This window comes from Vidua macroura, chromosome 3 (assembly GCF_024509145.1).
Source record: "Vidua macroura isolate BioBank_ID:100142 chromosome 3, ASM2450914v1, whole genome shotgun sequence".
NCBI classification, from domain to species: domain Eukaryota; kingdom Metazoa; phylum Chordata; class Aves; order Passeriformes; family Viduidae; genus Vidua; species Vidua macroura.
The window spans coordinates 83,648,838-83,664,142 of record NC_071573.1 but is presented as its reverse complement, the minus strand read 5'-3'; the positions used below and the strand labels follow the sequence as shown (position 1 = coordinate 83,664,142).

Here is a 15,305-nt window from a genome sequence, read left to right as displayed (position 1 = left end):
TCAGTCTTGGTTTTGTAAACTCATCTGCTGACCTACAAGAGTAAAAAAACAAACCACTAATTATTTATCTAAATGACTAAAAGCACTCAGCTAGGATAGACTGCCAGAGCCATGCAAGAGAGCTGTAAGAAAAGCAGTTCTACAATCCTGTTGTGAAAACTACACTGCAGTTAATGTGGAAAGCAATGAATTCATTAGTATTTTCAGTTCTGAAATTGCCAAGCAAGAGAGTAGCTTCAAGTTTGATTTAGTTGTGGAGTTAATACATGAAGGTGAACCTGTTATTTCAGGTGGGGCTGTTTATTGAGGGATGAGAAAGGGATTTCCATGCAGTTTACCTCCAGGCTGAATTGTGTTTTCAAGTTCATGTAATGCTTCGTGATCAAGGATCTCTGAGGAACTGAGACAGGCACTTACACTGCAAGCCGTGTGACAAAAGCTAGATAGGGATTCATCGTGTTCAAAAGCAGGATTAATCCTTACAGCGTTTTCTGAATTGCAGCTGCTGAGGGTAGGACTTCTACAATGCAGAACATTTTTGTTTAGGTAAGATTTTAAATTGCAAAAGAAACAAAAGGAATATTTTGAAATGTGAAGGAAAAGATTGTGAGCAGCTTACTGCATATTAGAGTTTCTTTTGCATTTTCTTCTTATCTTAATAATTAAAATGATGAAAAGAAAACCAAGGCTTCCTAAGCCAAGAATGAGAGGTTTAAAAATGAAGGGTTGTATGGGTTCTGGACCAAATTTTGCACAGCGCTGTCCTTGGTAAAGCTGGTGTCTACGTACAGGGCATCTAAAATAAGGAAAGGAAGAGAAAAAAATGTACAGAACTTCAAGACAAAAAAACCTGAGTATCTTAAACAAAAAGAATGGAAAATCTGCAATGTAATATGAGCTCATTATTTCCACTACAAATAATTATGTGTCTGCATGAAAATAATGTGATTGATGATAGGGAAAGATAATATTTTTACATTCAAGAGTGAGTTTTAAATAAAAAGACGCTGACATATTCCTTGCCGACCTACAAATTTTAAGAGAAATAATACATTTAAAATATCTCTGACATATTTCTAACCCCACAGGTAACATTTGTGGTTTAGAACTTCAGAAGTTCAGGTATGTTTTAAGGAAGTGTCTGAACACAATTTTGAAGCTTATATTCTGTTTAATGGTGATTTCATGCTGGGGAGTAAGGTCTGAAATAAGAGTTCTTCTACAAATAGCAGAATTCTACTCCTCTTTTAAGACAAGGGGAAAGTGATTTTGCATGGAGCACAAGGGCAAATAGAAGGCTATAATTTTCTCTCTGATAGTACAAGTTTGCACAAGCTGTCAGTTTGACACTGGCGGGAATTTGTGACTTGCTATAATTCACAAAAAAATTCATTTATTATTTTTAATACTTTTATAACTCCTCATGATGGTTTGGTTATACCTCTACATTCAGGGTTTTTCTGAAGGGGGAAAGAGTTATTTTCCTTAGTGCATCAGTCTTGGAGGAGTAGGTCAGACCCCTTGCTACCTCAGCAAGGTTTTGAAGAGGACCTTTCTAGCTCACAGGCTGATTTCCAATACTAAATGCTGCAGCTGCTCTACTGGGACTCTGAAAGTCAGGAATTTGGCAGTAACTGTGGTGAATTCAATATAATGCCTGTGCCCATTGAAGAAAAGTAATTTTGGTAGTTGGGTTGTTACTGTGAATAATTTGAATAATTTGTCCAGTGGTCTTATTTTTTGGTGTTCTATTCTAAGTAAGGTAAAAGATGTATCGTTAATCCAGTCAAAGTATTAAGAGAGAATAAAGAAATGCAAGAATTGTAACTTGATTCTTGCTTATGCACATGGCTGGTCAGCTGCTGTGTGCCAGCTACGTGTACAGTTTCACATAATTGTCTAGCTCACATAATTGTCTGAATTGTCTAGTCTTACAACGAGAAGAAACTTGATACTTTTTAAAAGAGACTTAATGTGTTCAAGTACTGTGTAGTTCTCAATATTGACTTAAGATAGTTCCATTTAAAAATCCTTAAGAAATATATTTGCAGTCAGGAAGAGCTGCTAATCTTCAAGTCTTTCCCAGAAATCCCTGAAAGCAGCTTCAGCCTTCATGTGCTTTATTGCATGGTCTGGAATCACAGTCTGTATGAATAAAGATTTTGTTTTTAATATATCCTAGAAAAATGTAATTTCTTAAAACACTATCATGTAATCAGTAGCAAAACTGTGAATGTGTTATTTCATTTTTCCAAAATGTGTTTGGAAATCTGAAATGAATGCATGCCTTTGTGTGTGTCATCACTGCCAATGATGCTGAATTTCTAATAAATTTCTGAAGCATCTTTAAAAATAACTAGATCGTAATGTTCTGTGTATACTAACAGGCAGAAATGGATTTATCCATGATTTACCCATAATCCATGAGATTATTTATACTTCAGAAGGGTATTTGCAGGGTGACTTACAGCATCTGAATGTCTAGCTTTTGGCTTATTAGCATGGTTTATGGGGCTGTTAAGGGAATTCATCAATCTATTTACCTGCAGACTGCTCCTCTTCCTGGCACCAGCTCACATTTGCCACCATTGACACAGAGATGGGGCTGCAGCTCGCACAGGCTCCGGCAGGGCAATCCATCCTGGCTGGCGTAGCCCGGCTTGCAAAGGCAGTCAGCCTCTTTTGTCCACTCGTTCAGTACGCACTCGGAAAACTTGTCACAAGCCATGAATTTGCAGGGGTCTGCCTGATCAGCTGTAAAGGATGGGTAAATCATTAACTGAAGCATTACCCCAAAGGGCCTTGGCAGGGCTCGTGGTAGCCAGAGGAAACAGCTCGTGTTTACTGGCCTGCCGCTTGGACGTGCTGATAGGAGGATGTCGTCGAGCATGGACAGACACACAGCCTCTTCCTGTACAGGACACAGCCAGTTCATCTCCACTGATTTACCCCATCTTTGTTAAGCAGGGAGTTTACTTTTATCTCAGTGACAAGGATTTTCACATTTGGATGATTTTATCCTGTTTTTGCTGTGAGTGCTATCATCATACTCATGGATCCTGTGCTACAGCCTTATGTGAGAGCAATGATTTCAGCTGTAATTATGTGTTCTTAAACACATCATTTAGGACATGACAGAGGAATGGAATTAAATTATTGAATATTGTACAATACTAAGACCTGCAATGTAGAAATACTGTCATATCCAAAGAATATATTTACAGGCTTTGTAGTGTTGGGTTTTTGTGGGTGTGTGGGATTTTTATTTGTTTGTTTGGGATTTTTTTCTTTGTTTTGTTGTTGCTGTTGTTGCTGTTGTTGTTTTGGGTTTTGTTTCTTTGTTTGTTTGTTTATTGGGTGTTTTTTGTTTAAGTTTTTTTTTTGTTTTGTGGTATGTTAACATTGGGAAGGCTTGCTTGGTTTTTTGTTTTGTTTTTAAAATATTAGTAAGGAATGCCTCTGTGAGATTAAGGGAAAAGGACCCTGCTGATGTTCATGGGAAGGCCCAAATCAGAGACAGCTGTTACACAAGCCTGCTTTTCCTATCCCATTCTCTGCTTCTTACTAGAAATGAATTTGGAAAAAAAAAATTGTACTGGATATTGCAGCTTGTAGCTGGGATGAGTTTTCTTCTGCAGCCATTTATGCTCTATATACCAGATGCTCAGTAATACTAATTTACATCAAAAATGAGGATTACATTTCTTATAGGAGCACTGGAAATCTCAGACACACACTGAGATACACTTCAGTGGTAGAAATTAATCCATCAGAGCTGATCACTTATAATCCCTCAATAATTTTATGGCTAATTCCTGTTTTGAATTTTTGACTAGTGGGTTTTAGTGTGCACCATTTTCCTTTGCTATATGCAGTGTGCACGTTGGTTTGATGTGTCCTTTGCTCCTGGACTGGGCGTGTGAGCACACGTAAACTCCAACAACAAGTAGAGCTTGGCTAGAGCATTTGGATGGGCTGAGTTCTTGTGATAATATTTCATCTTCCTTAGCACATATGTGCATCCTTTGTTATATTTTCTGCTTCCACAGTAATTAAAAAAATCAAATCAATTATAAAAATTAATTATTAATTATTACGTACTAATGAAATATTTTGTGCATGTATTTTGAAAAGTCCTTCTTTATGGGATTATTTATGATCAGTGCAGTCAGCCCTTTGCAGCTGCTGACTTGATATAGATTTTGCACTGTCAGTTCCCATCCATGTTTCACTTCGGTAGAACATCATTACCACTAGATGGCTCTCAGTTTCACAATAAAGAGGCGTTCGCTTATATTGCCTTAACTTGCTACACAGTTTGGGGTTTATTTTTTTTGTTTATTTTCTGAAATGAAAACGCCCTTGACACACCTGTACTAGAATATACTGGTTTTGTAAACACAATTTCTTCTATTTTGACTCTATACTACTTTATAAGCTTATAAGCCTTGAAAAAGCAGCTCTCTCCACAAAGCCTCTGAAATGAACTCTCTGTTTCCTTGAATTAATGTTGAAATACCACATCAGTAAAGCATATCGGATGAAGATGAAAGATTTAAAAATTTTTCTGAATTTTCATTTTAGGATCTTTCTTATTTTAATTTTTATTTAATGAAAATTTGTTACTAAAGCAGGGAACATATGGCAGCCCAAAGTTCACTCTTTATAATTAACTAATTTGATACTTTATTTATCAAACATCAGTTTATCATGGTTTATTTGAAGGGTAGAATACTGTGATTTTGTTAGCTTTCTTTACCACAAGTTACCTATGCTTTTAGTGGCCACAAAGACATATGTAAAACAGAAACTGGTTAGAAACTGAGTTGTAAATTAATTTTTGTTCCAGAATTGCCATAGATCTGTACATAAAAAGACAGCTTAACTGAAACTCCTTGAGACATCTGCATACCTTTGCTATTGTTCTTCCCCATGCCAATGACATTAAATTCAACCCTGAAATAATTACCAGAGCCTGAAAACAGATTCAGGCTTCAATTTTATAAAATAGTGTAGTTTTTGAAAACACTAAGTTTTGGACGTAAGAATAGTGTGCAGAGGTGTAGTTACTGACTTTCTACTGTTTAGCAAAGACTACAAACTTATTTGAAAGATATAAATCCAGAGGGATTCTAGAATTACAGATCTATGGAGTACTACATAAAGTCATGCCCAATTAGTGAGTATCTGTAGAATCCAATTATTCCTACATATTGTCTCCTTTTGTTTTGAATGCTGTATCCCTTTAAAAAAAAGATCTAACGATGCTCTAAACCATGGTTTGCTTACAACATTGCAATAATCTTCAGAAATTATGTTTCCATACTCCAGTGCAAGACCTGCAAACTGCATATGAGCATTTCTTATACCTGTCTTCACCCAGTACTTACTTATTCTAGAGATCAGTCTGTCTCTGAAAAGCAGCTAGTGAACGTGCACAGCCCAACAGCTCCACCCAGCTTTTCATTACAGTATGAAAATACATCTGCAGAGAATTTGCAACATCTTTTTTTGTCTTATTACCCCCTATCACTGGGAGGATATTGCTAATGTGGTTATTTCCAAGACAGTCATACTTCTGAAGCTGTAACAGTCTGAAAAAAGATTGTCTGCTTAGTTTTGATTTAGCACATACATTAGTAATGCAACCTTACCTGGCTCAATATCCAGGGAATAGCTGTCAATCTCCAAATTGAGGTGTTGGGCTGCAGCATCACAGAAATCTTCCAAAACACAGTGTACTGCTTCTGTGATATTGTATGGCACTGTCTTGGCAAATTTCATTTTGCTGTTCACAATCACACTTCCGTTCCTGAAGTTGAGAATTTCCAAGTGCTTAAAACCTGTAAGGTTGGACTGAAGGTATGGAAGTAACTGCAAAACAGAAATTTGCTTTTATTTTAACTTACTGTCAGTGTCTACCTGCTATTAATTTCTCTTATAGTCAATTTTCATTATCAAGTATACACATCACAGATTTATTTCCCTGCATTTAATACAATTGTTAAGCTCCATGAACAAATTAACTTTTCTGTTTAGCAGTATCTTCTTCTGGATTTCTGCTCTTTTCTCAATAATGTATTGAGATGGATGGGCAGCAATTTCCCCTGTAATGAAATGCAGAGCAGCTGGGAAGTTTATTCATCTGGAAGAGAAAAAAATTACCTCACTCAAAAGCCAACTTTAATTATTTTCAAACATTCAGTCCAGGCAGGTTAGGGCATAGTATAACAGGCATGTTTTAGCTGAGCTGACCTGTGCCCTATTGTACCAACAGAGAAAATCCATATCTAATCACAGTCTATGCTAGGATATATTTTTAAAAGCCTATTTTTAAATGCAGCAAGCAGACACAAGTCTCAGATATAATCAGCACTGTTGACGTGGATCTAAGAAAAAGCCAAATAAATTACATGCTAGGCATATATCTGGGTTCTCTTGATCAAGTAAAATCTTTCATCACTGACTTCATAAACCCTGTCTTCAGACTTTAAGAGCATCTCAGGCTTATGGAACCTTTAAAATACAGCTTATCAGACTGAACTGTAGGAGGGTTTAGTATCGTTAAAATACTGTGCACTTCACTGTATTCCTTTAAACTGCACCCAACTACCACACATGCTGTTCAAGTTGATTCTCACCCACCAATTGCATGAACTGTTGTTCCAGTGCTTTGTATTCTGTCGAGCTCCTGTTGAAGAGGTCGTCAGAGAAGTGCATGTTGGTTACCCTGAGGCTGAAGAAAACCACGAGCTCTTTGCCTTTGGCTGCAGTTGTCATGGAGCTGGTAGTGACATACTTGAGCACCGGCGCAGGGGTGGTTTCTGCAGGCTCCGTGGTCAGCACTGGGATGTAGCCACTGCCCTGCTCCCCTTCGTCCGGCGCGGCCGTGCTCACCGCGCCGATCTGATCCAGCTCGGCAGCGATGTCCTGCACCCCCGTCCCGGTGCCATCCGCAGGAACGCCCTCGGGGGCTGGCACTGAGGGACCTGGTAACTCAAGGGACTGCTCGATGATCTCAGAGGGGCTGTAGGACGGGCTGGTGGCTGCAGGCAGCGGTGCTATTGATGGCAGCACATCTGTAATAACAGCTCCAGGCTGCACAGTGGAGACATCACTTGGACCAGTAAGGAAAGGCAACCTTCCATAAGTGCTGGCTGTAACAAAGATGTCATCACCTGATGATTCTGGTTCTTCCATGATCTTAACTGCTGCATGAAAACACGATTAAACCAAATTAGCTACGCTGAAAAGCAAGCATAAAAAACATCAAGCATGGAAAAAAACATGTATATGGTATTTCCACTGAAACATTTTTAACAATAAGTTTGACAGTATCTAAATGTGAAAATGTTAACACCATCACCAAGAAGGTCTACTGGAACAAAATACCTCATACACATGTTTGAGTGGTGGGATTTCTGCAGGTTCTGTGTTTAATAGTTATGTTTGGCAAGTATTTCCTGAATCTCTAAAGCACATTCTTGTTCTGAAGGTACATAATTACACTGTCAGTTTACATTGTCTGAAAAGGGAGATTGGAGCTTTGAGCTCTCTGCTTGGAACACTTGTATGCCAGAGTCATTCTGCTTCCCTCTTCAAAAAGTTAAAGCTATTATTTGCCAGTTATCATAAAACATGATTACAAAAACAACACAGCCACTCCAGATGCAAACTGTGTCAATTTACCCAAAAGACAAGAGCAGCAATGAAAAAATATTCACCTTAAGAAGCCATCTACTGCACCTGAAGCAGAATTTTTATGATATTCCCATCAGGGCTTGGCATGGATCTAGGATATGTGATAACTGTAGCTGAAATCCAAATCTAAAGTGTCACGAATGTGACTCTCTGAATTCGGCTTGCAGCTACCTGCCCACAATGACTTCACAATAAATGATGTCGTCCACCAAGCCACCTGCCCAAACTTTGTCCTTTTCCAGTGATATACCATTCTTCACGTGGAACTTTTTGCCTTCAGGCAAAAACACTTATCAGCAGTAAGGAAAGAAATTTTTCTTCCACTGATGAACTCTTCCTTTCCCTACATCCTAATTTCCTCCCAGTGGCCAATAAAAATATGAAAGGAGAGCAAAGTTTTGCATTGGGAATAGCCTTGACTGAATGAGGTGGCAATTGTCCTGCCACCTCATTTCAATAAAAGCTTCAGATGCTCTTCTCTCGCCACGTCCTCATGTTTCTTGTATGATTAAGGATACGGACAGATTAGAAAAGCAAAGCCTAGTGATGTTCTCTGTTTACAAAGCTCTTGCTATTACTTGTTATGCTGATAAGGAGTGAGAGTCAGTTAAGTCAGAACTTATCAGTTAAGAGAACTCAGAACAGCTTTGCTAGCATTAGTGCTTGAGGCATTAATGCAGGATGATCTACAGATGGGATGAGCCTGCAGCTCCACAGACATCTCTCTCAAGATGATCTCAGCACAAGAGCACACACTCGAGCACACACCATTGTGATAGCATTTGTTAGGCAGATTATATTTTAGAAAGATAACTACAGGGGAAAGATGTACTGAAGTGGCTTTGAAATTGCAGCAAATTTGAAGCAGAAATACACAGCCATATATATATGTATTGCATGCCTGACATGTAGCTGTGTATATATATACATATGGTCTATACATAGACTATAAAGGTCTTCTGGCATCCTCTTATTACAGGCAAAGTAACTTAAAAGGCTTTGAGGGCATACCAAGAAGATCTCTGAGCTTGTATCACCTGTTTTCATAAGCTGCAAGTTCTTAGCAATCACTGTGTCTCCAGCTGAAAGAGACAGACAGCAAGTGACCCAATGTGTTGTTTCCTGTTAGTAAATGGGCTCACATCAAGGGCTGCTGGGCACCTACTGGCGCAGCACCAGTCTCAAAGCCAGGGATCACTGACCTGTTTGTCTAACAGGTGTCGTGTTACTGCTGCAAGACTTGCCTACACAAGTGACATGTTGAAATCAGCAGTACAATGATTTGCAGCTGGTTTTACCAAAATTTTCCTCTGTCTACACAAGGCTTCAATAAAATACAATCCTAAGGAGTTAGGAACTATGGATGAAACAGAGAAGATCTAGACATTTCATTGAATCAAAGAATAGTTTGGGTTGGAAAGGAACCAAAGCATTACCTAGTCCAACACCCCTGCCATGGGGAGGGACAACTTGCACTACACCGGCTTGCTCAAGGCTACATCCAACCTGGTCTTGAACTTCCAGGGATGGGGCATTCACAACTTGGCTGGGTAACCTGTTCCAGTGCCTCACCACCCTCACAGTAAAGAATTTCTTCCTAATATCTAACCTAAATCTACATTATTTCTGTTTAAAGCCATTCTCCCTTGTCCTGTCACTACATGACTTTGTAAAAGATCCCTGTCCAACTTTCTTGTACACCTCCTTTAGGTACTGGAATGCACAGTAAGGCTCTCCCCAGAGCTTTCTCTTCTTCAGGCTCAACAAGCCCAGCTCTGTCAGCCTGTCTCCATAGGAGAAGGGCTCCTGCCTTCTGACCATCTTCATGGCCCTCCTGTGGACTCCATGATCTTTTTTGTGTTGCGGGGGCCAGAGCTGAACAGAGTACTCCAGGTGGGTTGTGACAAGAGTGGAGTTCAGAACTAAATTACCTCCCTTGACCTCCTAGTCAGTGAAATGAAAAACAAAATCCCAACTCTTTGCATTTAAAATGTTGGGTTTACGTATAACATCAATATATATTGATTTTAAGACTAGATGTAAAGTAGAGACTTTTTCTTTATTATGAGATTGGTGAAACACTGGAACATGTTGCCCAGAGAGGTGGTGGATGCTGCATCCCTGGAAATGTTGAAGGTCAGATTGAATGGGATTCTGAGCAACCTAATCTAGCTGAAGATGTTCCTGTTTATTGTAAAGGTGTTGAACTAGATGGTCTTTAAAGGTCCTTCCCAATCAAACTTATTCTATGAATCTGTGAGTCCATATGCACATAAAAATATGTATAAAATTTTGCAACAGAACACAAAATACACTTACATTGTTCATCATAAAGGAATTATTTGTGAAACTTCACCAATTTGCTTTGTAGATGAGATTTCCACATCAGAAGGCAGTTATGTTATGAAACCTTTACAAGTACAAACTCGGAAGATTTAGATACTCAGTCTCAGCATATTTCGTTTCAGCATAAAGTTTAGTCTACAGAACTATCATTCAGGTGTAGGGAATCCACAGAGGGCACAAAATAAGACAATGAAATCAAATATACTCCCAGAGTAACCACATTGAAGGTTAAACAATACAATGGAATTAAAAGCTGATGTCTGCAATAAAAACTGCAACTCAAGTTTCAGCCACCTCTTACCTTCCCACAAAGTTGTTCACTGAACTCCCCAGATGTTTTTTTTTTCTACTGCATAGCCAAGGCAGGACAGTATTGTATTGAGAGTGTTATAGCAAAAATTAAACACCCATTGGCAAAGATGTGAAAACACTAAATTAAGAGGCAATTTCCTGTGCCCATTAAGTCTTTGTAAAAGGAGTTTTCCATGTAGACATTTATTCCCTGCTGAAGGAATGAAATACATAGATTTGACTTCTCAGAAAAAAATCAACTGCCTTTCAACAACTTTATTTTAGGTATCTGATTACTTGGTCCTCATATTTTTTTTAAATGAGGAAAATCCTTCTAATTGACCATGAATAAGGAGTAATTGTTTGGGAAAGGTCAAATTGACATGAGACATGTTCCTAGTGGGTTTGCATTAATGATCAGGCCCAGAATGTTATACATTAAGAGGTCCTGGCATTTTCTTTCATTCATGCGCATCATAAGCACTGACATCTTTTCCAAGTCCACTGGTGGGTATTCTGTACATGTCCCGAATATGAAATTTACAGTGCTACAATGTCTATGTATATATTTGCATACTTGCTGGCTGAAAGAAATAACAAAAGAAGGGAAAATTCTCCAGTTAAGAGATTGGCTCATAACACAGGGTAAGAATCACCTTGTGTGCAGCTCTGCTGATACCAATACCAGATGGATACAGAAGGTAGCTGCATTCAAATTTCCATACTTTGTTGGTGCCTGAAATGTCACTAAATCCCTGGACGCAGACTGCTGTGTACAGACAAAGTGCTGCATTTATGTTCAAGGCCTTCAGTTTTTAACTAGGGCACAAGTAATATGAGGATTAATAGAATTAAGAGAAGAGGATCGTTAACCTAATGTGTCACAACAAGTGTCTCTCAACACATGATTACTGATTACATTCATCTTTCTAACTAAAGCCAAGCCAAAAGAGCCACAATGATCTAAGACTGTCATTCTGTCTGCCTGTATGGACCCTCCAGAAGCGAGGTTCAATGTCCATTAAATCCATAGAACTCTTTCTCCACTGACTCCAGGGAACCTGAGTTCACTGGGAATGCACACCATCTCTCCTCCATCTTCCAGTCCTAAAAACTCTTTTCTCTATTAACTTTTTTCCATAGCATTCACACTGGAGCTCTTTGAGTAGTCTAACTTTTCACAGGACAGCCTGAGAATGCAGCTCTAGCTCTGCTACTCACTCCAGTACTGTGGTGTTCTGTTTAACTTATAGAAGCCTTCATCTTATTTTGAAAAATTCCATACCTTGCAGCTGTGTTTCATTATCAGTGTTCTCAACATCAAAGATAAATGTCTTTCTCACATGATGTCACAAGAAGAGTATTTTCTGTCTTAATAAAGACATTTTCTATCTTAATAAAATACTGCTTAGTAATGCATTATTCTCAGGACTATTCACTTCTACCTGACACTGAAAACTTAAAGAGTAAGATAAAATTTATGAAATCAAGACCTGAAAATCTAAACTGCTACAGAATTCAGGGCACTGAGCAACCAAATCTTACTAATCCTGTCTATGTTCATTATGAACAAAGGATGCTTCTTTAGCTATCTCCACACAGGTATCAAGGCCAACCTTCTGTTCAGTACCAGACAACCCTGTCTTACTGACTTTCCTGATTAGCTAAGTAATTTGTGAAGGGCCACGGACTGTGTGTTTGATTTGGGATGTGTTATGGCATTGCCCTCATCTCATTGGGATCTTTACCTGAATTCTTTTTGGGAGGTCAGTAGTATTATTTACTCCTGCAGTGACTGAAGAAATAAAAACAAAAGAACTCTTCACTTGTTCCAATGCATAAAGATTAAGAGCAAACCATTAAGAAAAAAGCCAAACCCTGACTGCTTTTATTGCTCTGCAACTTTTCCCTCACAGTAGCCAAGCCTGCCCGAGAGCAGCAGAATGATGCACTTCACTAGTCTGACTGTCCATAAACATTTCACTGGTGCAAGTCAGCCAGTCTTACTCAACTCACACAGAATTTTCAGTACAGGTGAAGAATTCTCTTTACAGAATGCCTGAAGGTCAGTATTTTGATTGAACCATCTGTCCTTGGGAAATGGAAGCTCCCCTAGACTTTATGGAAGTCAGTCTGTTGCAGAGGGGAGTCACATCTGCCTTTAACAATTTCATATTTGGTCACTGTACCTGTAAAAGCCCTCTGAAATATCAGTTTCTTGTGGGATTAAAAATTCATTCTTTCTTTGATTACCATTTTCACATGCATAGCATGGCTGAAGATAGTAATTCAGCTTGCTATTTGCTGTTTTATGAAGGACTTCTGTTACTTCCATTACAAGTTTCCTGAAAAAGACTCTTTCTGTAAAGTTTTGAAACAATGAAATCAATAAACTTTTTTTTTTTAAATTTTTGACTTCAAGTTAATAATTTAAGTACAACAGGTGGAGATACAACAGATAACTATTAACTGAGCAATCTTACTTTATAGACCTGTATCAAATTCATATGCTGAGAAACCTGATGTTGAACCTTAACGACTGTCTTTGGCATTCTCATGTTTCAGCAGTTTTAGAAGGTTAAGCATTTCAGAAACACAGATATAATTTAAACAATACAGGAATAGCTGGTGTTGAAAGGATACCCAAAATTCTGAGTAGAATACAAGAATATTATACTATACAGAAAGGTGAGGTGTATAATCAGATACCTTGTATGGACAGTAGGTCAGTGGTAGGTTATTTCCATAATGTGACAAGTCACTTTCACCATTTACAGAACCTTTTACCTCTTCTGCTACTGAGATTGCCAGATAAAATTACATACTAGCACTCAAGCACTCTGAAAGTCAGTTTTCTGAGTAAAGTCCTTGCTAAAAAACTATGCAACCAAGATTAAAATGCTCTTGTGAAGTAAGGGGATTTGTAAGTACATTTACATAAAAACATGTCAAAAATGCCAGGGGTACCATGGCTGTTTTGTATTGTAAGATATTTTGTATTGAAGTTCTGCACTATGTGCTACCACAGTAATAACATATTAAATATATATTAAGCCAGAAAGGTACCATGCTAATCTTGGAAGCAAACCCAAGCAGCAGTGAATTTGTAAAGAGAAATGCACTTCTACCAAGGAATAGAATCAAAACCAAATCAGAAAACTCTTGCTTAAAACAATAGCTTCAGGAAGATTTAACATCTCTTATTCCTACTGTTGAATGTTCTCAATTAAATTTGATAAATTTCTTTCATTATTTTAAAATAAAGAGATCTATGTGAAAACAGCCTGGATCTTTACAAATACCTGGAAACATAAAGAGACATCCATCTAAATGTTGCAAACATTGCTGTATGACACTGTAAGAGTTTTAGAGCACCCCAAACAGAGAACCTGGAATACTCTTTTTGATTTATTTTATTTTGGAATGTTTGGAAACAAAATCTGACAAGTTACAATGCTTATCCTTCAGAATTTAAAGTGATCTCAAATTTTCTGCCCATTTCTCTATTTTTCTCAACTGTGCAACAGGAAAAAATCAGAGCAAATTTTTGTAGAGGATAGGACCATCAGACAGTTTTGTGGTATCAAAGTTTATTAGTTTACAAAATGGTAAAAACAAAAAACAAAATAGAAGTTACATGATACAATTCAAGTAATGTGTTGACCAAGGACCTAAAACAGAAAAGAAAAACATGAAATTAGAAAATTAAAACCAGTGATTCTCTTAAAATTTCATCAACAGATGAGCACTTTAAGACTTGCTAAGAAAAATGAAAACACTGAACATACGTTTTTCCCTCCTTGTACTATGTAGTCACTTGTATGAGAAAACAGTTCATGGGATGAAAGTTATAGAATGAGGAGTGTTTTGGTCTTCTAAATTGTGCCTTGGATGTAGGTTGATTTTTTGCAAAGTTTTGAAATGGAAAATGTGACTCCATGAGAGAGATAAAAGGAGATATTTAAGAGGGAAGATCCTTCTGGCTTTATGTTTCATTGTAGGAATACATTTCAATCTTACTGATAGTGAAAAGGACTTTGGGCCAGATGCCTTAGTGCAGACTTGGCTTGTTAAACGCACCCATCATGCTTGGATTGTGGACCTGAGGAGCCCAGACCAGCCAGAGCACTGTTGTCAGGAGGTAGGAAGAATGCTGAATGTTAAACCCACAGTGCAGTAAAATTGTCCTTACAGCCATTAGCCTCAGGTTTGTGTGCAATCCCTCAAGAGACCTTCCTTCACTGGGGTGCAGAAGTCTTATGCCATAAGTTAGTTTTTCACAAAACGACAATTAAATAAACATCTGGGATTGTTCTCACATAAAATGACTGGATTAAGGTACATGAGTTTCATTTAACTTTTCCAATTGTTGTTGAGTAGCAGAGACAATACAAAGATGAAACATTGTTACTCTAACTGCTCATGGAACTTACAGATATATTGGGAAGCTAAAAACAGGAAAAAAAACTAATGGGCTGTCCATAAAATATTCTCTTCGCTCCCCCTGAAAGAACTACTAAGTATTACTAACACTAACCTTCTGTCCATAGTTTTTAAATGAATTGTTAATAAAAGGGCAAAACCTCCTTTTAACCAGCCGGGGAAAAAAAAATCATTATTTTTTGTAACTGCAGCTGATGCTGACTCTATTCTCTTCTACCCTGCCACATATCACCATTGAAATCATCTTCCTTGATGCTTTCAGGCATGCATTCTCCTCAAGCCACACTACTTTTTTAAAAAAATATTATTATTCAAGCTTTGCAGTATCATGTAGGCATATTGTGAAGTTCTTCAAGATTTATTCAGCATAATTTTGATTTTTATTGTTTCACTTTGAAGTGTCAGTGTCTGATTCTGAAATGGTGAAGAAGATACAGGGATAGCTAGGTGTAGATATAGATGGTATAGAACAGGGACGAGAATGGAACTTTGAGCTTATTTTAATTATTTAAGACAAGTTTAAC

At 37.9% G+C, this 15,305-nt stretch overlaps 1 protein-coding gene across 1 annotated transcript in view; it reads right to left on the bottom strand.

The window, feature by feature from the left end:
• Positions 1-15,305, bottom strand: part of IMPG1 (interphotoreceptor matrix proteoglycan 1) — a 51,585-nt gene continuing 36,280 nt past the window's right edge. Inside the window, exons 13-18 of the mRNA XM_053974286.1 lie at positions 6,646-7,211; positions 5,655-5,874; positions 2,544-2,754; positions 620-796; positions 339-520; positions 1-32 (exon numbers count right to left, since the gene is read on the bottom strand). Of these exons, the coding sequence (XP_053830261.1) occupies positions 1-32; positions 339-520; positions 620-796; positions 2,544-2,754; positions 5,655-5,874; positions 6,646-7,211 (1,388 nt within the window). The remainder of the gene's footprint in view (positions 33-338; positions 521-619; positions 797-2,543; positions 2,755-5,654; positions 5,875-6,645; positions 7,212-15,305) is intronic.